Source organism: Dendrobates tinctorius, unplaced genomic scaffold, assembly GCF_039654945.1.
Source record: "Dendrobates tinctorius isolate UK_male_01 unplaced genomic scaffold, ASM3965494v1 ptg000145l, whole genome shotgun sequence".
NCBI classification, from domain to species: Eukaryota; Metazoa; Chordata; class Amphibia; order Anura; family Dendrobatidae; genus Dendrobates; species Dendrobates tinctorius.
The window spans coordinates 17,539,351-17,566,379 of NW_027361812.1; the positions used below are offsets into that span (position 1 = coordinate 17,539,351).

The following is a 27,029-nucleotide window of genomic DNA, read 5'->3' on the forward strand; positions in this document are numbered from 1 at the left end:
TAATCTGTGACCATGCAGCACCCAGTAATCTGTGACCATGCAGCACCCACACATTATGTAGCACACTGCTCTGTACTGGACAGACTGCTTAGTGCAGAGGCAGAACCTCCTCCATTCCAGTCTCTGCGGACGGAAACGTCGATACTCGCCGAAACCTGACTATGACTGCGTTAGTGCGTTTCTGAAGCCACGTCCTCAGCAGTTACCATAGTAACTGGTGAACAATTGCCATTGGTCTACATTCTAGACCAATGGGAACTTAGAGCAATTTTTTCTTATTAGAAACTGAACCAATCACTGGGAAGCCGGAAAAGCACGTGACTACAGTAGGTGGGCGGGGTGTATTCGCAACGTAAACCAATTAGCTTAGGCCTTGTGACCTAACTTCCGCTTTTGATTTAGAATCGACGTGCAGTTTTCACTCAGAGCCCGGAGACGTACACCAATAGGAGCGCTCAGCGCCCACACTTCCGGGCTCTTACCAACAGTATCCAATGGGCAGTCATGTAAGGGCGGGGTTTAGTGTGGAGAGTGACAGCTGTGGTAACCAATCAGTGGTTTGGTCCACGTCGGCAGGACTGAGGAAGAAGATGGACGCGGTGCTGCTGGTGAGTGAAGCCGCTGGTGTGTGTATGGGCGGGCGGCCTCTGTGTCTGAGGGCAGGGAGTGTGTGACGGAAGGGTCGTGCGGTGCCGCATTCTCCTCAGCAGCTGCCTGTACAGGTGAACGTCGGGCGGTGACATGAGCGGTGGAGGCTGCTGCTGAGGCCCCGTCCTGCCTGAGCTGTGGCTGCAGCTGCCCGCCTCACTGGGCTCAGGTGCTGCCTCCTTTTCTGCGCCCGGCTCTTGGCCTCAGCCCCCGGCTCTGTCCTGGAGGTCGGGGCTTGTGCTGCACGGGGCCTGTTCTGTACCTGGAAGATGAGGAAAGGAGAAATGCTTTCCCAATAGCAATGTCTCCTGATCCCTGGCCATGCAGTGTGCTGACGGGACCGCTGCAGACAATCACTGGCCACAAAGACCGGTGGGAAGCAGAGGATTGGGAAGACTAATGCTGCTCTTTATTTTATGCTATTAATGGCAGCTGGATGAACATGATTTTTTTTTGGGGGGAAATGCCTCAGATTTGTTCTGAGGCATATAAGTCACTACAAGTCGATATAAGGCAGATTTAAAAGGTTCCAAATTATCAAGGTATATCAAAGGGGTATGTCTATCTCCAAGATCCTATCCCTTTATGTAGTAGGTGTAATGATATTAGAAATGTAGTATAGTTCTTCTGATTCACCATGTCACTTACCCCATGTGCAGGGAATTGCTGCAGGTATCCGTGGTTATGACCACTCATATATTGACAGTTATTGTCATAACCATGGATATCTAAGCTACTGCAATTACCTCAACATGCAGTAAGTGGCATAGATAATCAGAAAAATTATGCTACATTTCTAATTGGACGTATTTGCTAATATTATTATTACTACACCTACTACATGTTTGGATAAGAGCTTGGTGATGGGAATACTCCTTTGACGGGGTATAACTTGCTGACGGCTGGAGGTTTGACTGCTGAGACGCCCTGCGATCTCGAGAGAGGGGCATTGCAGTACATCTTGGATGGCACAGTGGCTTACATAATCAGCCACCGCTCTGTTCCCTGTCTTTCAGGCTGTCGGGAATACGAGAGCGGTGTACTCTGCTTTCTTCGGCAGTCTTATAGACTATGAAGTCATTGAACCTCACTATTTGTGCCTTGCCTTTGTTGACTTTATACATGCTAAAGTGACATGACAGAGAAACAGGAGTACGCGGTGACAACAAAAGAAATTCTTTTTTATATATAAATATAAATGTTTGTTATACATACAAAATATATAAATAGTAATACATAATAAGATAATAGTAGTGCACCAAGGAGCATGCGGGCAAAACACAAGGGCCACCCCTCTGGCAACACAATCCTATATAGGCAAGTGCTCCGGTCAAATGACCAGAAGAAAGAAATATATAGAGGGCTGATCAAAAAATTCCCACCATGGATCACAATAATATCGTAATATAGCTTAAACAGCCGAAGTTAACAAATTAACGGTGCAGCTTACCGGGATCAGAGAAGCCAGAAAGGGAGCCCCAGGGCCAGATGTCCGCCCCGACGCGCGTTTCGCAGGCACTGAAGCCGCTTTCTCAAGGGGATAGTGAGTGGTGAGGAATAGGACCTTAAAATAGCTCATGTGATAAGTCACGTGATGTGGGAGAGCCAATGACAGTGGTTTGTAACGGCGCATGCGCGGTGTGCGCGCCAGGTCCTCCACTCAGCCCGGGCGTCATGCCATCTCATGCACAGACGGGACAAGAACTATACCGGTGTGCATGGAGGCATAGAGACGCCCTGCAGCCAGAGAACACAGGCGCTCACCACCGCGGACGCGCTCATCCACTTTGGCTCAGCAAAGTTTGCCACCATGGGACATAATAATGAATACGAACCAACCATAAAGTACATAGTACATATGAGGACAGATAATCCGCCCCAATAATAATATTACAATAAACACCCGAAAAATAAGGAGAGGCTACAGTCATAATGTAACAAAAACAAAAATAGAGGCAGAATAGACAATAAAAACAAATACAAATATATCCACCAACGTGACGAGAGTAGAAATACAAACAATGAGCGTATAGTACAAAGTGATATAAAATTCAATACAAAAAATATATAGATGAATAAGTCAAGCTGCAGAGCAAATAGGGAAGAAATCATCACAGTGTGTCCATCAGTTTGGTATTTTTCCAAATTTCTGCAGCCATTTCAAGTATGAGAATTCTGAATATATCACAAAAAAGAAGGGAAGGATCTTATAATCACACAAAAATTAAAGAAGTTTAGAGTTAAAAACAATAAAAACAAAATAAAATAAAAACAAGGACATATGGCAGTGATAGAACCAACAAAGGATGGACATAAGCCATTTTATCAGGAACTAGATCTCATAGAAAAGGCGCAAAACTAAGATGTTCATTTAGGCCCTTAGGGGCCATAGTGTCCAACAAAACAATCCAACGAGTCTCCATCTGGGCCAAGATCTTTTTATAATTACCCCCTCTAATCCCCAGGTGGAGGATGTCAATGCCACGTATTCTAAGAGACCCAGCATCACAATTGTGATGGGTTTTAAAGTGGCGAGGGATTGTTTTGAGTTCCGAGGGGTCCGTAACTGCTCTTGCAGCGCCAATATCACGGACGTGTTCGCTCACCCGTACACGCAGCTCCCTTGTAGTCAAACCAACGTATATCCTGGCGCAGCCACAGGTGGCATATTAGACCACATTGGTGCTGCCGCAGGATATACGCTGGCATGTTAAAGTGAATAGGTTTATATTTATTACATACAATCGATTAACAAGTTTTCTGATTAATTTGCTTTAGCTTAGTGGCACCAGAAAATATGAATGGTAATCATTATTAACCACTGCATTTTGCTGTCGCTTTGGAAATTTGATACTTATGTGAAAGGTTGTGTCAGGGCTGTAGTGAAGCTCTATTGTCTGCAGACTTTGGAGGATGTTTTCACCAGTCGTAGCACTCGTCTCATTGGCACGTCTTGCTGTGTTCTTCTTACACTCCCTGTTAATCTTCTAAACCTTCCTTTGTGCTTCATATTATGTTGATCCATAGTATAATCTTTATTTATTTTTTATATAGCACTAACATATTCCGCAACACTTTACAATTTGCACACATTATCATTACTGTCCCCGATGGGGCTCACAATCTAGATTCCCTATCAGTATGTCTTTGGAATGTGGGAGGAAACCCACACAAACACGGGGAGAACATAAAAAACTCCTAGTATCTAAATTATGCTAGAATGTATTAAAAATCCCTTTTTTTAAAAAAAGCAGATTTTCATGAAAGACATTGTTGCACAATCACAAGGGAGATGCCATAAATTTCTAATACATGCGGCTCCCACCTCTGGTGCCATGGCCACTGAGACAGGAGAGGTGGCCTCCCATGCAAGTCTCTTGTACATCCTATGAAATCCCATAACATTGAATATAGAAAGCCGCACATGTGCGGCCAGATCTGACACTGCTGAGGGGCATCGAGGAACCCCTGTTTTGGAGATGGATGGGGTCCCGTACACCTACTACACAGTAATTTAAAGAACACGGGAGGAACTCTCAGCCATGCATCGACTCTCAGACCCTCTCATTACACCTATCTGTGTATCTTGTTTTTCTGGTGTTTACTGCTGAGCTGGTAATGTCATGAGGCCTAGTAGGATGTTTGTTTCCATCTACAGGAACAATGACTGAGTTGAGTCAGTAAATCTCCTTCATCCACTAGTCTGTTATTCCTTCTGGAATAGTGTCAACCTTCCTTTTTTTATTTTACCTGCTCAACTGTCCCACCAATAATACCTGACTCTCTATGGGGCAGTTGTTTTTGAATCCTATCTCATTAAAAGGGTTGTCTTTTCCTTCACTAGCGCTGTTCCAGGGATGTTGGCGCCAGGTCCCAGCGCTCACGTGATATTATGGCAAGTGAGGACTGCAGCCTTTACTATTTCTTTAGAATGGAAGTCCACTCTGATTTTATATTTATATATTTATGAGCATCAGATGATCAGTGACTACTGATTGGCTGCTGCATTGATATGACATGACAATGTCATATTACCCATCGGGAGTCACAGCGACAACATCGCTAGAACGGCACCATTGCGGGAGTTGAGTATATGTTTTTATTTTCTACGGAATGCTAAAATGATTAAGCTGGGGTTGTCCAATAGTGGACTAACCATTTTAATGAAGGGTTGCTTATGTTCATAAGGTCTATAGGGCATTGTCTCCTTATGCAGACTGGGAAGCCTGTGTAATGAGACTTTTAGGCATTTGCAAATTGGCTCTCCTCCAAAGGAAATATAGCCTTCTCTATAGCACAACCCATTAAAAGTTGCTACTGTATAATCTAACTTGCGACTCTTTTAATGCACCTTTCTATACGACTAGAGATACTCATCCAAACCAGAGTCTCCTCTAAGAAGAAAATATATCAATTCACGAACAGCAGGTTCAGGGCTATTGCCACTCATCGGTGCAGATCAAGTTACTGGTTGACTGAGTGAGAGATCTTTGACCAATATTTCGGATATATGGTTTTTCCTTGTGAAGGACACTAAACTATTGTAGGGAGACCTATAGGCTAGGCAATGCTTCCTTGTATAAAGGCATATCGATTAGCTCACCTCCAGAAGTAAGAAAAATGCTCATTGACCACAGTCACTAACCGTATATTATTATTCTTTGAAACTTATATTTTGGTTAAGGGATACTTGGAAATCTTTCACTCCTTTGTAAGATTGCCTGGAATTGGAAAATGGATCTGCAATTGGTTTGTAAGCGCTCCTCGACTTGCCTAGGTGTGCTAGAGGCGATTCAGGTGACTGCGCTATGAAGACATATGTCATTTGCACAATTTCATAGTGCAATAGTTCTTAGCAGCAATAGACCCACTCAGACCCTGTATTGAAGCACCTTATGAGCGTGTGCAAAGGATATTGTGAAGGAATTGGGAACAAGGACAGCTGTGACCGCCTAAGGGCTTGCTCACACCAGTGTAAACATCGGACGAGTGCTATCCCTTTTTTTATCAGATGGCACTCGGACCAATTTTATTCAATAGTACATTACTGATGCATGATTTTTTTTTTTCACTGACCGAGTCTGTCAGTGAGAAAAAATCGTAGCATGCCACAATTTCACTTTGAATTTGGATGCCACTCACCCATTCAATTCTCTGGGTGTGTGGAAATCACTTTACTGCGCTCTGATTACATCGGAGTTCAGTCCGATTTCTGCAGTGTCTCTCAGAATGGAGAAGATAGAACAATTTTCTTCTCCATCTGCTCCTCAGTGTACTATGGTTCTCTCATCAGTGTTTGGTCTGTGCAATTTGCATACTAGGTCTGGTTTACTGTGATGAATCTATGGCCATCTAACCGTAGCCTACTTGTGTGAATCCTGTGTACAGAAGTGTTACCTGTCATTGTAATCCTTCCTGTGATGATAATTGAGGCTTCTGAAAAGTTCTCTGGAGAACAGAAAGAATGAATCTAAAATAGTACCAGTGGCCAATATAAAAATTGCAAGATTGCTACTTTTTTTTTTTTTTGTGGTCTAAAAACATTTCCAAATAAATAACACAATAGAAGAAAAATCTGTGTTAGCAGTTCGGGCGTGCTGACTGCTTAACGGAATTGGCAATTCCTACTACAGTTAGGAGCTGGGATGCTGGAGGTTGAAGGAAGGGAACAGGTCTCGAGGACACTATCCGCATCCAGTGCTTTGGTTAATTCCCTGAATGCAAAAAATAGGGTCAGACTCTGTTGATGTACTTGTGGATTTTCTGGAAGAAGATTAAGAAACGCCCCAGTGACCAGTGAGAAAATTGCATGGTTTCTATTGTTTATTTCTAAAACTGTGTTGTGATTATTGCAAATTTAAAAAAAAACATTTAACACAAAAACCTAATTTACTCACTTCATTTCCTGACTTCCCTTTAAATTCAGTGCTCACCTGTGGAGACTAGTATACCACTGCTTTTCGTTTGGTGGAGTATTTAGGTATACTATTCAAACTAGGAGTTTTCCCAGGGTACACACCAACCCTAGCTATCATGGCCTAATAGAGAAAAATATCAAATCTGCACTGTGTGAACAAACCTCACTGGGGAATTGATCGCTGTTCCCTTATTTGTGTATATATAAATCTTCCTGCAATGAAATGTAATGTGCTGGGAACAATCAGCAGCTAGTAGATTTTGCATTTCTTGCATAGTTTATCTGGATTGAGGGAGAAGGGCCACCTCAAGATCTGATTACAGGTGTGTGAGTGATTTGAAGTCCCAGGCACAATTAGCGTTATGTCACACAGCAATGTCGCAGTCTGTCCAGCTTTTAATGGCCAGGCCACTATTTATTTCCAGTAATTGCAGCACTAATAAATAATGCTCACATAAGAATTAATTACTTCCATTCCACCAACACATCCAAATCACTCATCTTCCATCACGGGAGTGAGATTAATCATGTGTTCAGCGCATCATAGCTGCTCTGCTGCACTAGCAATAGATCTGTGAAATAATAAAAAGGGCTCTGTAAATGCCCGTGGTTTATTAGTAATGGGATATGTTCTGATTCATTAACACAAAAGTCTCCTGCTGATAAATGAGGATTGTAAGGGGCTTTAGCTTGGCTTGGTAAATGCTTAGCAGGCGGTTATGTATACAAGTCAAAAGACAAGAGCGTCTCCAGCTAAAATCAAATTTAATTTGACAGAGGTGCGCTCTCCTAAAACTTTCTTGTTTCATACCCCATACATATATAAAAGTGGTTTAACATTGATAAAAATATGATTGCTGCCACCCAGTGATCAGACCCCCAGAGATCAGACATTTATCACCTGGTCTGTGGATGGGTGACATATTTTGTTTATAGGTCATTCCATTTCATGTGAACCAATGCAGTTTTCCTCTGTATTTTGAATTCTTTTGAGATTATATACTCTGGTAATAGTGTGTTAGAGTGCCAAATATGAGGGGAAAAGAATTTTATATACTTTTTTTTTTTTTTTTATAATTTTTTTAAGTTTTGAAAAACTGTGAATTTCTGTGTTGCCTTTTTATTTTTCTTCATAACTCAGACCATAACCAAGATATCGAAACGGAGAAAGCACCATTTCACTTAGAACTGTACAGGCTTTCACCCAATATGTCACAAGTATCTTTTGTTTATATTTTACCCATGTGGACTCAAACACACAATTTTGAAAAGCATTTCCAAAAAACTGTTATATAAAATGTAAAAAAAAAAATAAAAAATAATCACATGTGCCTCCTTGCCTCTAATGCTCCTAAGCTCATCTGTAGCAAAATTCAAGTTGGGATCTCATAGGGACCAAACGTAAAAAAAAACAAACAAAAAAACATCAGTGACGCTTACTTCAGGGGCTAGTCCCTGCTCTGTCTACCTTGTGTAATGTGTCCCCCAGCGCAGTGTGCGATGAGCGCAGCGTTAGGTCTGTTGTCTGCTTAGCTGAACAGTAATAAGCCGGCAGCAGAACCGTTTCACTATACCCAGGGTGCAGGAGGACTAGTGCAGCCCCCGCAGGTGACAGCCCTGCTCTCTGTTGGGCATAGTGACACCTCTCTGCTGTTGGCTAAGGCCTCTTTCACACTTCAGTTTTTTGTGTCAGTTAAAATCCGCCAAAAAGGCGGAAAAGTGGATCCGTTCCTAACTGATGTGAACGGATGCAGCAGGATCCGTTTTTTGACGGATCCGCAGAATGAAGAATTGTAAAGGAACCACTGGCTGGGAAGGAGAGAGAGAGAGAGTGAATTTTTTTTCGTCCGCCAGAAAGGATTTCAGGGTTAATTTTCTCCCTGACTTCCTTTCTCTGGGCATGCGCACTGGAAAATGCGGATCCACCAACAAAAAAAACGTTGCAAGGTCCGTCCAGGCATGCCGGCGGACGCAAAAAATGTGGCGGATCCTCACAAAAACGGATCCAACGGATGGCCATCCGTCAAGATTCGCCAGTAATGCAACTCAATGGGGAAAAAAACGGATCCTCAAAAAAAAATAGCGGATCCGTTTTTTTTCAAAACCTGGCGGATTTTGACTGATGGTCAAAAACGGAAGTGTGAAAGAGGCCTTATTACTATTCATCTATGCAGACCGTAAACTGCTTTCATTGCACATGGCGCTGGGGGAAACTGTGCACGGAGGAGAGACGTTTCGTTTCAGGTTAGAAAGGGGGAGTTATAGCAGTTTCTGACAGCAGATGACTATTTGTTTGAGTATCCCATCATGCACTGGGGACTCTCGAACAAAGGAAGTGGGTAATACTGACAGGATTGCAATACAGAGTGACTGGTAGGAAATTTTACCACGGCTTAAAATGCAAAAGTTATTGGTTTTTAAAGATTTATTAATTGACATTTACCTTTTGGGTTTCAGACTAACCCTAAAAAAAAAACACATTTCTAGCTTGCCAACACTCAGACTACTACAATCGCCTCAAAGAAAACATCAGAATGAGACAGTAATAAGTTTAGACTTTTCAGAGAACTGTCCCTTTGTTATTCAGAATGAAGCATAGTCAGAAATAAAACACAAAAGTGTTATGATAAGTGAGCTGAGTGCTTACTTTCGTGATTTAAATAGCTGTTTATTTGAAAAAAATAAAAAAAAATTCAACAATATAATCTGACATTCTACCAACTTTGAGCAGTGCGCGCTGCCTGGGAACCGCCATAAAGCTATCGCGCCTGCGTGTTTCTGCGTCCCAAGATTCCCAGCCCCGCAGTGTGAATACTTCATAACACAATGCAGGGTGGGATCTGTGGACGCAGAAACACTCAGGCGCAATAGCTTTATGGCAGTTCCCGGGCAGTGAGCATGCCCGAGGACTCTTGTCACAGAGCAGGCGCCCGACAACATGTAACAGCAAATACAAAAGAAGGAAGCGGTGCAGGGATGCTGTAGTGGGGGGTTGATGGATAGCTGGGAGGCGGCAACACTCCATACCTCTGTGACAGAATGTAGGTATGAGCAATGATTTATAAAAGTCTATATTTTGGCGTTAATGGGGGTCAGAAACAGAAGAGCCACCTTCACAGAATGCAGCCTTAGTGCTGCCGAAGGTGGCTCTTTTTAGTTAAAAAAGCCCTGGGGGGTGACAGGTTTCCTTTAAGTGACCTGTGATTATGATCAGCACTACTGGCTGGCTAATGTACTCTACAAAGATTATGATAATGTAGAAGTGAGTTTTCTGCACCTTCTGGTCCATCACCGTCCATCCTGTATCCAAGAATACCAGATATATTAAAAGTAAGCAAAAATCAGATATTAATCCCATATCATGCCAGACATACTCTGACACAAGGAAACAGCCATTGTTAGTAAGAGATTGCGGACAAGATTACACTTCACCCAGTACAAGGGACAAATTGATAAAAGGTCAGTTTAAGGAGTTAGGGTACACATACACGTAGCGATGCACCAGCGATCCCGACAACGATATGGATCGCTGGTGCATCGCTAAGTGGTCGCTAGTGAGCTGCCACACAGGCAGATCTCACCAGAGACATAGCAGGGGTCGGGGGTCGCTACTTACCTGTCAGACAAGGCGATCCTGACGTCCTCCCGCCCGCGTCCACGCGTCACTCGTCGGCACCACAGGAAGCCCAGCAGGAAGTGGCCGACGAGGAATGGTCCAGGCCGTTCTCGCGCGACCAACGATGAGCAGCGGGGGAGCCAGTTGGAGGTAAGTATCACATGTAGCGATATCGCTAGCAATATCGCTGCTGCGTCACAAAATCGGTGACTTTACAGCGATATTGCTAGCGATATCGCAGTGTGTAACGGGGGCTTTACTATTAATTAATACTAGACTAGTTAATTTCTTATTTCATAGCTTGATGATTGAACTACTGTATTATTCTTAACATTTGAAAAAGGACACATCTAGTGATGTAATAAAAAAAAATGGTTACATGTATATTTAAAAAAAGGTGTTAAAATATTGATTCTTTTAATGTAGTATTAAACATATATCATTAGGATGAGATTGCATTTAGAAAATCACACTTAGAAATATCATCCTACAGGTATCCCAACTTGAGTCCCTGAACAAATGTAACCAAGAACACAAGTAACACACATGCATTTTTTGAATAATTTATAACATATTGTTTTCCAAAAATTGCATATCAAAATTGAGTATGACTCCTCAAAAACAAAATATTAACAATCATATACTTGTGACATATCAAATTAACGCCTGTAGAATTCTGAACAAAATGGTGCATTTCACATCTCTTTATCTTAATTCTAGCCCCAGATCTGATTAAAAAAATGTGAGGTCATAAAAGCCCAAAATTCTGGCTTTTTCGAAACGTTAGAACGCTATAAAAAATTAACTAATGAAGATAAAAATGTAAAACCTATTTATTTATTTTTTTTAATTCACTAAAGTAGCACTAAAAAAACAAAGAATAAATATGCTAATATGTCTGGTAAAAAAAATAATTCAGATTTGGATCACTTGACATGGAAGGGTGATCTACCATGTATACCGTTGTTATCTTTCATTGTGATCCTGTCTGCAATGATAATGAGACAGCTGGAAAGGGTGAATCTAGTATAAGGTCTAGTGTCCAGTGTTGAAAAAAATACATATAAAATAAATTTATAATAAAGACTAATTAAATAATAGGTCATTTTCTGATGACACATTTCCTTTAACTTCCAGTAGTTGCTCATAATGCAGAGCAGAAAGTTGAGTCGTTCATTGACATTACCCTGGTATCTACACTTTGTTTCTGTCACATATTGTTTATTGACTCATTTTATTCAGTTCAGTGCCCAGAATTGCTCTCCGACACCTGCTCTGTATTCATAGCTGTCTGCACAACACTTATGATTATTACACTGCGAAGAAGTATGGATCTGCACATAGTCCGTATGTAGGAGGGGAGGACAGTGTTCAGGAGTCTTTTTTTTTTTTTTTTTTTTTTCTTTCCCCCCCCCTTCTTATTTTGAACTTGCAGTTTTCTCATGGCACAGCTTATGTAAGTGTAAATGTTGTACAATAGAAATTGTGCCTCATATCCAGACTTTTGGAGCTGTGATACGACATCCATAAAGGTGTATGAGTCCAAACAAAGTAAAAACAGTCCTGTCCATTTTGTGGTTTGAAGTGTAAGTAAACCTTTTAGATGTATTTATATAATGAACCCCTTCAACTCCCTGTAGATTATGCTATTATGCTGTTTGCATCCTGTGACCTTCAGAAATTGCCGAGCAGGAGTGGTGAGCAGAGGTGTGTGGACCCATAGATTGCTTTTTCAGCCCCTACACTGCTATGTATGCTCTCATTCTGTTCTGTTCCTTGGGCGATCAGTGGTATCTTCAGACCCTGATTTTCACCAATCTATAGGGAGTTTAAATATAAAATAATTTACTTGGTTTTAGTTAGACTCCAAGGGTATAATAATATTTCCATAACACAGCACATGAAATTCCTTTGGCTATTTTGGCCATTTTCAAACAAGCATATTATAGCTGGTTGTGTATTCTTTTTACAGACACAAGTCCTGGCCTGGTTGCTGGGTTAGAACCCAAACTGACAGCTTTAGGGCTTGTGCAAACGGCAGTATTATTGGTCCTAGTGCACTACGACAAAACATCAGGAGCATTGATAGTTTATAGCAACTAATAGAATGGTTTTTAACAGGGAGAAATGCAAAGTACTACATCTGGGCAATAAAAATGAAAAAAGCATATATAGAATGGGAGGAATAGGGCTAAGTGACAGCACATGTGAAAAAGACTTGGGTATACTAATAGATCACAGACTGAATATGAGTCAACAGTGTGATGCAGCAGCAAAAAAGGCAAATGCAATTCTAGGATGTATTAACAGAAGCATACAGTCTAGATCACGTGAAGTCATTATTTCCCTCTACTCCTCTTTGGTCAGACCTCATCTGGAATATTGTGTCCAGTTTTGGGCACCACATTTTAAAAAAGACATCAACAAACTGGAGCAAGTTCAGAAAAGAGCGACCAGAATGGTGGCCGGTCTGCAAACCCTGTCTTATGAGGAAAGGTTGCAGGATTTGGGAATGTTTAGTTTGCAAAAGAGAAGACTGAGAGGAGACTTAATAGCTGTCTACAAATATCTAAAGGGCTGTCACATTGTAGAAGGATCAACTTTATTCTCATTTGCACAAGGAAAGACTAGAAGCAATGGGATGAAACTGAATGGGAGGAGACACAGATTAGATATTAGAAAAAACTTTTTGACAGAGTGATCAATGAGTGGAACAGGCTGCCACGAGAAGTGGTGAGTTCTCCTTCAATGGAAGTCTTCAAACAGAGGCTGGACAGACATCTGACTGGGATGATTTAGCGAATCCTGCCTTGAGCAGGGGGTTGGCCAGATGGCCCAGGAGGTCCCTTCCAACTCTACGATTCTATGATTCTATAGGGCCGTGCACTTTTCCGATTTTTCTTTATCCAGAGTCTGTCCGAGGAAAACTTCACTGCATTCCCAGCCTCAATGAGTACGGGGAAACCACTGGACTGCACAGAGAAGACATTTGAGTGCAGTCTAATTTCCGCACACTGACACAATTAAGAAGATGGAGAAATTATGTTGTCCATCTTCTCAGTGTGCTCCGATTGTCTCATCCAAGGGATGCATCCAGAGTTTGATCAGTGTCATTTGCATAATCTGCCCAATTCTCTCATATGAGAGGATCTATGGCCGTCTGCACGAGCCCTTATAGGGATCTATGAAGTACAGTACAGATTTTTAGACTGGGTTGGGGTGTGACTTGCGCCTGTAAGACTATCAACTGAAACTGGCCATAATATGTAGTACTATTAGGGTATGTGCACACTCTGCGGATTCTGCTGCGGTTCCGCAGCGTTTTTGGCCCTGCGGTTCCGCAGACATTGTACAGTACAATGTTAGCCAATGGGATTTTCAAATCGCAGTGCTCACACTGCGGATTTTTCCTCGCGGACTTGCTGCGGTTTTAAATCCGCAGCATGTCATTTCTTTCTGCAGATTCCGCTGCGGTTTGACACATGTTCCATTGTCCAGGTGTCATACCGCAGGGGAAAACTGCTGGCAAATCCACAGGTCACTTTACCTGCAAATCCGTGCGGAAAATTCCGCAGGTGAATCCGCAGCGTTTGCACTCACCCTTAAGGACTCGTGTTGTTGTACAGGATCTTTGTGCTGAGTGTTTGAAGACTCATCATTCTAAATAAATGAACCCTTGAGGATAAAAGTGCAAGTATCTATGTGATGACGATCGGCATTTGAGGTGAAGTTCTGTTATACACTCAGGCTGTGAGTATGTGGGAGTCAGTGCATCACAGAACTTTGTCTCGAGGGCTTTGGAATGTCTACAGGATGGACAACCATGAAAAGGCGCAAGCTGAATGGCAAGGTGTGAAGGGGAGTGACGGTCATAGAAAATATTTCATCTGCAGGTCCTCCTCTGTATCTCTTTCATAAGGTTCATCATGTGTTGACGTTTCATAAAGGGTATAAAGTAGGTAGAAAGTACATGGCAAAATAATCAGAAATCATAGTGGTTTCAATTGTGTCCATATTAAAGACAATAAGCACTCATCATCATAGGGGCTTCCCTAAATGAGGATTGTGTGGGAGGGAAGTGGGGTGTGGATGGCGACTGATAGTGATTTCTTTGTATTTTTTTATGGCAGGACCCTTCACTGTACACAGTGAAAGCTGTTCTCATATTAGACAATGATGGAGAGAGGCTGTTCGCTAAGGTAAATATTCAGTCAATTTATAGTCTGTGTTTGACTGTGAGAAAACCAATTCTTGGTTACAGCTGCAACTAATAAAGTAAGGAATAGTGTAGTGCACTAGTAAGATTTTTATTAGTTTGTGATATTAAAGGTTTTCTGTGAAATATAAACCACTCCACACATGCAAAACCTGTATGTAAAAAAAAGTTTTACTTAAGTCGAGTCACAAGATATTGATGACCTTTCTTTAGAATAAGTTTCATCTGATATTGATGAGCTATCCTATGACAGCTGGTCACTGCTGTATATTGCAGAAGAGCTCATATTAACAATAGTAGGAGCTGATCTGCAGCACCTGGCAACGGTCCCTACACATGGAGTGCAGCCTCGTAGTGCAGCGCTTTTCCATGTGTTTTCATTCAGCAGCTGGAGCTGACCTGATAGGGGTGTGGGTGCCAGACCTGCATAGGTCCTCAATGATAAAGCTTTGGAAATAGGAATAAAGAAAAATATCTTATGATTTTGTGCACAGCTCCTGTGCAGACCTGTGTTTTCATGTTTTCTCACGATGAAAAAAAACTCCCTTATATCTTTTTTACTTCTTGGAACTCTACATTTTTGCATGGGAGGCAAAAAAAAATGTGATCATGTTTACCATACAAGTTACATAAATGTATTTTTTTTCCTCTTGGCAGAGTGTAGGAGCCGATAGGTACACATACATGACGGGCCTGGGATCCTCTTTCACAGGGTTACAAATATAGTTACAGAAGATGCATCATCCCTCTAAGTCTTTGGTTGCTATTGACTGTGGCGTCCAAGGGGTTGAGAGGTTAGTTCTCTCTAAATCTAGTCGGTGCAGGGTGACGCCCACTGTGCTGTGCAGGCTCACATAATGTGCTAACTTGATCGTGCCATCAGATTGATAAGGGTCTCCCTGCCATCATGGCACTACTTATAACATAGCCATAGGTTTGGACAGTAAAATTCTGTCCTATCCAATTCTTGTTTTACAAACCACCTAGGTAGGATGTAAAGGGGTCCCTATCTTCTCCAAAAAGTTAACCTTTTTATCCTTGGAACCTCAAGCCCTTTGAGTCGGATTTGGCATTTGATGCATTAGTTGTGGGTAAATATTGGCCACATTGTAGACTACACATATTGTATACTGTAGAGACAGTGAATTGGATCACATGCTGTCCTGTTAACTCCACAGTACTATGATGAGACGTACCCCTCGGTGAAGGAGCAGAAGGCTTTTGAAAAAAACATCTTCAATAAAACACATCGGACGGACAGTAAGTGTGGGGTAGTATGAACTGCTTGTACCATTACTGAATATATGATACCTAGGAAAAGAAGCTGAGCAGATGAGGTATGAAATTAAGAACAGTGGATGTCTAATCACTTGAGCTCCAACCATTGCAGAGAAAGGGGACTGTTGATGAATAACTTTTACAGCATTTTTTTTTTCTTACAGGAATAAAATAAGTGGCTTCCAAACCCTGGCTCTTCCTCAGTCTATTTGTCTGCCTTTAGCTGCATTGGTATCAGAATGTACTCATTTGGAGTACAGGTGATGTCAGTGACAGGGTCATCTCAGCACCCATGTCTCACTAACTCTGGAAATAAACTGCTGCAGGAGATTGCTCTGATGAGAACAGGGCTCAGGATGAGGCAGTTGCTGACTTATCATTGCCATCATCCGTACTCTGAGTACCTGCTGATTTCAGTGCATGTAAATCGACAGTGGGAAAAGCAGGCGTTTGGAAGCCACTTACTTGCAATTTCTTTGCAATGAAAATCCCCTAATAAAGTGGTTTACAAAGCTTTGTAACTTTCCATGCTGCATAAACTTATTAAAAAGTATGAAAGTTAAAGTCCCTAACATCTGTCAGCTGGAGAGCAGCATGAAAATGTCCGTCACCACAGACTTGGGTGTTTCAGAAATGGCTTAATGCTCTTATTCAGACAACCCCTTTTGCAGTGAATGTATGTCCCTCTGTACTGTATCTGTCGACGCATCACTTATTGCTTTCTACCTGTGCAGGTGAAATTGCCCTCCTGGAGGGCCTGACCGTGGTCTATAAGAGCAGCATTGACTTGTACTTCTATGTCATTGGAAGTTCCCATGAAAATGAGGTATGTTTCACAGCTTGTTCTGCTAATACGTTTCAGAAGCTGCAGTCATTTGGTTAGATAACATCACCCCTGCCTGTGCTCAGAGCAGTTATATTACTGTGTACATTAGCTAATATTAATGAACTGCATTCGACAGCATGTTAATAGGGTGATATAAGCTAATGGTGATGATTAAGTCTGCCTACCTAACAGAAGTGAGCGCGCAAAGACATTCATCCCATAAACCTCTAAAGTGTCTGTGTGCCGTGAAGATAGATGGGTGCTATAGGTTCGGTCTCTTGCTTTATCTCGGTAGTCTTTCCTTTTAAAACCTCTTTGACTTCAGCAGCTGTTCATATTCCATAGTCTTTCATGGATTCTCCTGATCTAAAGTCATTTTATACGTGCCCATGATGGGGCTGTAGTTTAGTTAACGTCCTGCGGAAACTTCTTCTCTAGATCGATCTACAAGATCAAGGCTGTTTGGGCATACAAGTAGTATAGTTTATAGTTGTGTGTATGCATGTGTACTGTTTGGTATGTCCGTTCCTTGACCGTCCCAGACCGCTGGTTTCCTTAATCTGATAGTCTTTTATTCGCCTTACTAAAGTCTCTATCATTTAAAAATGTACTTGTATTCTGCAGTTTGCATCTGCTGTTAAGGCAGGACTAGTCCTGCAGGGAGTCGTTTCCCCAAGACTAGTCCTGCTTCAGATCCTATAATCCCACCCCCTTAGGTATGATTGATAGTTTAGAAGCCAATCTCCATATGGTAGTGCCTATGTGTGCAAGATATTCAGAAATCCTATTCAAATATGCAGAACAGAAAGGATAGGCCGCAGGCTGGATCCTTCTCTCTCCCTACATTCTCTGTAGGGGAAGACTCGGGAGGCTTCCACGCACATTAGATGATTTGCCAATCCCGATAATTTTTATCTGATGTGTTTCAGGGGCCTTAGCTATAGTTCCGATGCTGCATAAAACTATTAACCCCTTTATCTTGGCATTTTTTAATTCTTAAGGGCCCGTTACACACAGCGATCTCGCTGGCGAGATCGCTGATTTTGTGACACATCAGCGATCTCTCCAGCGAGATCGCTGTGTGTGACATCCAGCAGCGATCGCCCCCCGCGGGGTCTCGCTGATCGTGCTGGATTGTCCTGGCCCGTTTTTTCATCGCTGGTCTCCCGCTGACATGTGGCAGCGGGAGCCAGCGATGAGCGACGCTGCACGCTGGTTACCAACATAAACATCGGGTTTCTAAGGGCCGCGGGGCCCTTGGAAACCCGATGTTTACCCTAGATACCAGCGTGCACTGCAGGCAGAGCGGCGCACAGACCGGAGTAGCTGTGCCATCTGCTACTCCAGTTTGTCAGACCGGAGTAGCAGATAGCACAGCTACGCCGATCTGTCTGCGCCACTCTGCCTTCACCTCCTGCACTGCCTACAGTGCACGCTGGTATCTAGGGTAAACATCGGGTTTCTAAGGGCCCCGCAGCCCTTAGAAACCCGATGTTTACGTTGGTAACCAGCGTGCTCGCTGGTCCTGATCGCTGGAGGGGCTGTCTGTGACAGCTCACCAGTGATCAGCTAACAATGTCCCTGCGAGCCCATCCACGTCGGATCGTTGGTGGGATCGCTGGGACATCGTTACGTGTATGTAACGGTACCCTTAGTCTTTTGCTCCCCCTCTTCATACCTTTTTTTATTTTCCGTCAATATGGCCGTGTGAGGGCTTGTGTTTTGCTGGATAAGTTGTACTTTTGAACGACACCATTGATTTTACCATATAGTGTACTGGAAAAGGGGGGTGAAAAATCCAAGTGCAGTGAAATTGCAAAAAAAAAGTGCAATTCCACAATTGATTTTTGGGTGTTCTTTTTACCATGTTCACTAAATGCTAAAACTGACCTGCCTTTATGATTCTCCAGGTCATTATGAGTTCATCGATACCAAACATGTACAGGTTTTTTTTAAGTGGTGAAAATAAAATCCTAACTTAAAAAAAAAATAAAAATTTCTGGGACTGGGTGAGACCTTATTTTTTGTGCACCGAGCTGACGTTTTTATTATCATTTTGGAGTAGATGCAGTGTTTTGATCACCAGTTATTGCATTTTATTGCAATGTTGCGGCGACCAAAAAAACCTAATTCTGGCGTTTGTTTTTTTCGTTACGCCGTTTCCCAATCGGATTAATTCTTTTTATATTTTGATTGGGCGTTTCTGAACTCTGCGATACCAAATGTTTTTTATTTTTTTTATTTTGAGCTAGCTGAAGAGCCCGGCGCTGCCCGGGCATAGTAAATAACTACGGTTAGTTATAACAAATTATAATGATTATATCTATCTATCTGAGTGTATAGCCCCGCCCACTCCGCATAGCCACATTCACTATAATATCCCACATCATCCTGTCAGCCAGAGCCACCGGAGTACTAATATCCGCCATCATCCCGTCACAGCCGCCGGACTACTACCCCTAATATCCCACATCATCCCGTCAGCCATAGCCACCGGACAACTACCACTATTATGCCACATTATCCTGTCACAGCCGCCAGACTACTACCCCTAATATCCCACATCATCCCGTCAGCCAGAGCCACCGGACAACTACCACTAATATCCCACATCATACCATCAGCCTGGGGTCAGAACCAGAGCACTGAGTGGAATGGCCCTAACTTCCATACCGGGGATCCCTTTGAGAGGCCTGGCATCAGAACCAGAGCGCTGAGTGGATTTGACTTCCATACCAACGATCCCTTTAATAGAAGCCTGGGGTGAGAATCAGAGCGCTGAGGGATTTACCCTAACGTCTATACTGGAGATCCCTTTGAGAGGCCTGGGGTGAAAACCAAAGCGCTGGATGGATTTGCCCTGACTTCCATACCAATGATCCCTTTTAAGAGAGCCTGGGGTCAGTACCAGAGCATTTGAAGGCAATTGCCCTGACTTCCGAACCGGGGATCCTATCCCTTTAAGAGAGCCTGGAGTCAGAACCAGAGCGCTGAGTGGAATTGCCCTAACTTCCATACCGGGGATCCTGTAAGAGAGGCCTGGTGTCAGAACCAAAGCCCTGGATGGATTTACCCTGACTTGACTTCCATACCAATGATCCCTTTAAGAGAGGCCTGGGGTCAGAATCAGAGCGCTGAGAGATTTGCCCTAACTTCCATACCGGAGATTCCTTTAAGAGACCCTGTAGTCAGAACCACAGAGCTGAGTGGGTGTGAGGATGTGTGATGAGTATATAGGCACAGGAGGGGGGGATTCATTTCTGTCATGCGCTCTCTGCTCCTTTTTGGGGGGCAGACAATGGCTGGGAGCTTATGTTTCCGGGGATGCTAGATTTCTCCCACCTGGTCAGTGTCCGCTGAGGCGTTTTCTGGAGTGTGAAAACTGTTGCTCATAGCAACCAATAACAGTTCAGCTTCTTTTAAACAGCTCCGGTGAAATGAAAGATGTTTCGTGATTGGTTGGTGACACACACACACACACACACACACATTCAATTTTATATATAGAGATGGGACAAAAAACGGGGTGATTTGAACTTTTTATATTTTTAAAAACTTTTTTTTACTTGCTTCATGGAGACTTGGACCTGCAAGCTTTTGATCTCTTGGGCTACACATAGCAGGTCTGAAGCCCTGCTATGTCTAACAGAAATGCTCATCTGCTAAGAACGCTGGCCACGGGGCGGCACTCATAGCAGATCGGCAATTATCAACCACAGGGGTCTCGCCAACCTATTGGCGTCCTGCAATCATGTCACAGTATCACCGATGAGCAGAGCTAGTGACGCCCTTCCGGCGATTCCACCTGTGGCTGTTAGGGGCACATGACAGCCTGATCAGATCAGCTGTCATGTGCCTAAAAGCATGCCCATCAAAGAGGGGGGAGGTGACCTAGAACGTACCCATATGTCATAGTTCGTGAAGGGGTTAAGGATCAGATTAGCAATGAAAGTAATAACTGCTAATGTATTTTTAGCAATGTCTGGTATTCTGGTATTTTGCTTCCACTTCAAATCAAAAACATATTCTATTTTTGTAATATTTCTGTGTTTCCTTTTACCCACATATAGCTCATGTTGATGGCTGTCCTGAATTGCCTCTTTGACTCATTAAGTCAGATGCTGAGGTAGGTGGAGTGTCTACTGTTACCATAACTATCTGTATATCCTTTAAAGAGGGCTTTTTATTTTTTTTAAGCATGGCTATATATAAAGCATTGAACAACTGGGTGTTTGGTCCTTCTATTGCTATTTAGGGAGCTGTATGCTGTCGTTGGCATCCTGCTGAAGCAGACTTTTGGGATCAGTTTTGCTGTATCTGTGAAGTGCACTCAGCCAATCGGTGTCTGAGAGCTTTCCTGCTGCTGCAGCTCTCTGTACTCCTCCCAAATGTAATTTGCAGCTGGGTGCTGAGCATCCTGCAGCAGATGTAAGCTGAGAACCCTGAGCATCCACCACTGTAGTAACCCTGTATGAGAAGCTTCTATCGCTTCATCCCATAAATTGTCCTCTTGTACCACTGTTTACCACAAATTTATAAAATACACACATACGAAATATTTGCGTTTTAAAAGTCCAATATATCAAAATACAAAATTATCGTATTTTTTGGATTATAGGACGCTCCGGATTATAAGACGCACCCCAAATTTTGAGTTAAATAGGAATTTTTTTTTTTTTTTTTTTTTAAATAAAATGGTGTTGCTTCTTATAATCCACGTTACAGCTTGGAAAATGGCGACATAAATTATTTTCTTTTAACCACTTAAGTATTTATGCTGTACAGAGTTTTCTTTATTTTCATGACTATGAAAATTGTAGATTCACTCTGAAGGCATCAAAACTATGAATTAACACATGTGAAATTATATAATTAACAAAAAAGTGTGAAACAACTGAAAATATGTCTTCTATTCTAGGTTCTTCAAAGTAGCCACCTTTTGCTTTGATTACTGCTTTGCACACTCTTGGCATTCTCTTGATGAGCTTCAAGAGGTAGTCACCGGAAATGGTTTTCACTTCACAGGTGTGCCCTGTCAGGGTTAATACGTGGGATTTCTTGCCTTATAAATGGGGTTGGGACTATCAGTTGTGTTGTGCAGAAGTCTGGTGGATACACAGGTGATAGTCCTACTGAATAGACTATTAGAATTTGTATAATGGCAAGAAAAAAAAGCAGCTAAGTAAAGAAAAACGAGTGGCCATCATTGCTTGAAGAAATGAAGGTCAGACAGTCCGAAAAATTGGGAAAACTTGAAAGTGTCCCCAAGTGCAGTGGCGAAAACCATCAAGCGCTACAAATAAACTGGCTCACATGAGGACCGCCCCAGAAAAGGAAGACCAAGAGTCACCTCTGCTGCAGAGGATAAGTTCATCCGAGTCACCAGCCTCAGAAATCGCAGGTTAACAGCAGCTCAGATTAGAGACCAGGTCAATGCCACACAGAGTTCTAGCAGCAGACACAACTCTACAACAACTGTTAAGAGGAGACTTTGTGCAGCAGGCCTTCATGGTAAAATAGCTGCTAGGAAACCACTGCTAAGGACAGGCAACAAGCAGAAGAGACTTGTTTGGGCTAAAGAACACAAAGAATGGACATTAGACCAGCGGAAATCTGTGCTTTGGTCTGATGAATCCAAATATGAGATCTTTGGTTCCCACCGTGTCTTTGTGCAACGCAGAAAAGGTGAACGGATGGACTCTACATGCCTAGTTCCCACCGTGAAGCATGGAGGAGGAGGTGTGATGGTGTGGGGGTGCTTTGCTGGTGACACTGTTGGGGATTTATTCAAAATTGAAGGCGTACTGAACCAGCATGGCTACCACAGCATCTTGCAGCGGCATGCTATTCCATCCGGTTTGCGTTTAGTTGGACCATCATTTATTTTTCAACAGGAGAATGACCCCAAACACACCTCCAGGCTGTGTAAGGGCTATTTGACCAAGAAGGAGAGTGATAGGGTGCTACGCCAGATGACCTGGCCTCCACAGTCACCAGACCTGAACCCAATTGAGATGGTTTGGGGTGAGCTGGACCGCAGAGTGAAGGCAAAAGGGCCAACAAGTGCTAAGCATCTCTGGGAACTCCTTCAAGACTGTTGGAAGACCATTTCCGGTGACTACCTCTTGAAGCTCATCAAGAGAATGCCAAGAGTGTGCAAAGCAGTAATCAAAGCAAAAGGTGGCTACTTTGAAGAACCTAGAATATAAGACATATATTTTCAGTTATTTCACACTTTTTTGTTAATTATATAATTGCACATGTGTTAATTTCATAGTTTTGATGCCTTCAGAGTGAATCTACAATTTTCATAGTCATGAAAATAAAGAAAACTCTTTGAATGAGAAGGTGTGTCCAAACTTTTGGTCTGTACTGTATATATGTATAGATATGTGTTTGTGTGTGTGTATATATAGATATATATATATATACATTACATTATCGCCATAGTTGTGCTGACCTGGAGAATCATGTTGCCAGGTCACTTTTACAACCCTTGGCCCAACAATTCAATAGAAATGGTTATTTCTAAATTGTTTTTCACTCAAGCTTTGCTATCAACAGAGAAATCTATGGACAAATTTGACTAACTATAAAAAATGTCTAATTCTGCAGAAAAAATGTAGAAAAGAGAACTCTGCTGGAGAATATGGAAGGCTTGTTCCTGGCGGTGGATGAGATTATCGATGGCGGGTAAGAGATTCATTGGATTTCTGGCGTAGCCTTTTCTCTGTGACTGATAGCCGCCAACATCTGTTCCTGCATGTGATGGGAGTGAGCCATCTATCTACTCCTTCATTTCACCTCTCTCCATTTCTCAGGTTATAAAGCCTGTGCAGCATTAAAGGCTACAGTGCTCGTCTCCATCTTGTAAAGCATGGCGCTGGCAGAGTAAATGACTGGCAGCGCAGTGGTTAAACGTTCAGCCCGAACATTAAGGCAATTCACATTCACAAATGCAGACAGTAAAAGCCTCCTGTGATTGTAAATAGAAGTGTTAATCTGGAAGCCGTACATTTCCCGTCTGTGCTTGTTTTTGTTTGAATTGTGATAGCGCAGCAGTCACCGCCATAGAGGCTGTGTGCGGAGCGCGGCTCCTAACAGTGTCATTACTGTGTAAGAGCTGCTATGTCTCCGTGTAATGCCATCATTAGGAAGGCTTCCATCATAGGCTTCTGCAGATTGAGCAGCCGTGCTCCGGCTATAAAGACAGATAAGAATTGCCTGTTGTTTAACTCTGTAATGCCTGAAGCTCTCCACCGTCCTGCGGTGTACATTAAACTGCGTGCAGCTGATACAATCTTGTTGTCTTATGTTCCGCTTTACAGAGTCATTTTGGAAAGCGACCCCCAGCAAGTAGTTCATCGGGTTGCCTTGAGGGTACGTTGTTATTGTCTATTCTTTCCACTAGTCATCTGCTGATAAGTTCCTGGCATATACATTGTTGTCCCTGACTGCAGGTTATCAAGGAGAAACAAGCCGGACTCTACTCACCTTACCTGGGTCCACTGGTGAGTCTCTGCCGATTCTCCTGGTGCCTAACGTTGGTGTCAGCGTTGCCGTTACATAGACAACATGTCAGCCAATTAGTGCGTCAGCTGCTCTACAGGTGTAGGCTGATCGCCTACCCCCCCCTTAAGAGCCACTGGGCGCACTGATTGGCTGGCTGCCTTGCTGTCAACGCCGCCGCCAATGCCAGATAGTGGGAGTAGCGGGAGGATCTCGCTGGTGGACCCAGGGAAGGTGAGCACATTTTGTTCCTTTATAATATCCTGCTGCCGGGGACATTCATTTACTGCAAGGAAAGAACTCCTTTAAGTGAATCCATAGCCCCCTTTCACATGACAGATAACAAAGAAGTGTGATTTTCGTGTAGGAAAGTACAACCTACACTTTGTGTAGGGGCCACTGCCACATAAAAAGTATACACTTTCTCGTGGGACCCTGTGTTTCACTTGAGCCACTTGTACAGTGGTACATGTCAGCCTTTCATTGGTATAACTTGTAATATGCATACATCCTCTGAAGGCACAAGCATTGTATACAAAGCCAAATTTAACTTTCAAAAGCCGAAAAAAATCTTTCTTGCTCCCTGCTGGCAATCAGACTGTACTCATCATGATCCTGGATGGAGTCGTTCGATTTTGCATGGCGAGGTGTCAAATTAAAATTGTTCCTAGTCTTGGAGGCTTGGGACTAGTGGGCAAGGAATTGGAGTGAAATGTAATTATTATTTCTATTGAATGTCCTTAATATAAGGTCCAACGTGTGGCATTGCAGAAGGCTCGTGGTAGACTCTTCTGAATGGTGTGAATACTGCTGGATGCGCTTTTGATTGTGCTTTTTGATGTGACAGTGGTGAAGTGGTTAAGTGCCGTGTCGCCATATGTTGTTTCTCTTACTAGCATCTGTCCCCTGGGTCCTCCACACATCTCCCTGTGAATGCCTGCTGAGAAGGCAGATTTATGGGCTCCATTAGCATGCTGTTACAGTGTATGCGGTGCTCATAGGAGTCTGTGCCCAGCTACTGCCAGTGCCACCTGCTGAGCTGCGCAATGATGGAAGAGGGTTCACTACCCGCTGTATTGTAGTGAAGATCAGTGGGGTGTCAGCAAGGGTGGAGGTTAATCTGAGGAAGAGCTGCTATTTTATGGCAAAGTATTCAGGTGACAGGCCCGAGTGCCCCCAGTTGTACAAGAAGTATGGGAGTTCATATTAAACGTGATATTTTCTTTTCTAGGGAGATGATGTTCCCCTCACAGAACAAACAGTCTCACAGGTAGGTTGCCCAGACTCTGCAGTATGATCCTTATACTGTATTGTGCACCATATGATCCATGTTCATACAGCTATAAAGGGGTATTTCAGCCTCTACAAGTGATCAACATTCCCTAGATATGTGAAAACATTTAGATCAGGGTCACGGACAGATGGAGACAACCAGGAGTAGTTCAGTGGAGCTGCCGGACGCATGTGTGCCATGCTCTTGCACCCTCACCTAACAATCGTGCATGGAGAGGGAATAGCGCACTTGACACCTCATTCTAGGCTTTGTTCATGTCCTTGCTAATGGGGTTCGCATCAATCATAGTAGTTTGCCGCAAATCCATGGCATGATGAGCAAGCTTTAAATGTAAAAATCCTATATCGTCCACTAAAATCTGCATTTTTATTTATTTTTTTCTACCAGTTGTGAATATGGTTTGTATGCAGAACATTTACAATATTTTTTTTTTAACTGTTGGAATTAGAGTAAATAAGAAAGTTTGTGAAACCGTTTTAATCTATCTAATCTTTAATCAACTAACGACAGCACTTCACACCTTTTATATTGCGTTAATGAAAAATTAAAGCTGTGATCAGTTGCTGCAGGCCACAAAGACAGGATTTCTGGACTGTTTGATAAATGCCGTGCCATTAGGTCTCATAGCAGGCTTCATATGTTCATTATATTACCATCCCTTAATTTATTATTTTCAATGCACTTATTAGATTTGAAAATAAATGAATATGTGCTGAAAACACCTTAAAACATGAAAATGTGCACGTGGCTATATGCCTTACCTGCTGGCTTGTCAGTTCTATGATGCATACGTATGTGGTCTTCCGTGCTGGATAATGACACATCCATGAAGGTACGTGGAAGATACTCCTTTAGCTCGCGTTGTACCTGATCTGCAGAGTCGGCAGCGTGCAGATCGTGCTTGCTCTGACCTTCCTGCAAAAAGTTCAATAACTGCCGCCTTGTGTCTCCGTGACGTTACTAGACTGCAGGCTTTCTTCCGGGCTGTAAAGGAGAGAGAGAATCCTGGTTTATCGGACACATTTCTGAGGTATCGTACTCCTTTGTCAGGGAAACCAGGACTCTCTCTTCTATCCTTTATGCCCCAGAAGAGAGCCAGCAGTCGAGTGTCGTCACGAAGACACAAGGTGGCAGTTTTTTAACTTTTTTGCAGGAAGGTCAGAGTGAGTGCGATCTGCACGCTGCCGACCCTGCAGATCAGGTACAGCGTGAGCTAAAGGAGTAACTTCCACATACCTTCACGGTTGTGTCATTATCCAGCACGGAACATCACATACGTATGCATCATAGAATTGACACAAGCCAACAGGTAGGTATTTAGCCACATTCATATTTTCATGTTTTAAGGTGTTTTTAGCGTGTATCATTCACTTATTTTCCAGTTTATTTAGCTAATCGCGCACTAAAGCACACAAGTGCTCCAGTATATGCAGCTTCAGACATCGTGGGAGCTCTAGTGCATTTTATAATTTGCACTTTTTAGATTAGGTTTACATAGTAAATTTGTTGAAGTAGATGGTAATGGTTCTGTGGGTGAGGGGGTGGTATCTGATACCTGACCGGGAAAGAGGGTCTGCTGGATGAGAAAATGTGATGTGCATAAGAGATTGGGGCAGAAAAGGTTGTTCACTGTGTACCGGAACCACGTGTCTGTTAGATGTACACATTGCCCACACCACACTGCCCACCTGTGCACACCACACTGCACACCCTCACACACATTAC

At 42.8% G+C, this 27,029-nt stretch overlaps 1 protein-coding gene across 1 annotated transcript in view; it reads left to right on the top strand.

The window, feature by feature from the left end:
• Nucleotides 1-423: 423 nt before the first annotated feature.
• COPZ1 (COPI coat complex subunit zeta 1) overlaps nt 424-27,029 on the top strand; it is a 34,531-nt gene continuing 7,925 nt past the window's right edge. The window contains exons 1-8 of the mRNA XM_073546265.1: nt 424-608; nt 14,312-14,380; nt 15,576-15,657; nt 16,410-16,501; nt 20,572-20,627; nt 23,117-23,194; nt 23,830-23,881; nt 25,242-25,280. Coding sequence (XP_073402366.1) covers nt 495-608; nt 14,312-14,380; nt 15,576-15,657; nt 16,410-16,501; nt 20,572-20,627; nt 23,117-23,194; nt 23,830-23,881; nt 25,242-25,280 — 582 coding nt within the window. The 5' untranslated portion in view covers nt 424-494. The remainder of the gene's footprint in view (nt 609-14,311; nt 14,381-15,575; nt 15,658-16,409; nt 16,502-20,571; nt 20,628-23,116; nt 23,195-23,829; nt 23,882-25,241; nt 25,281-27,029) is intronic.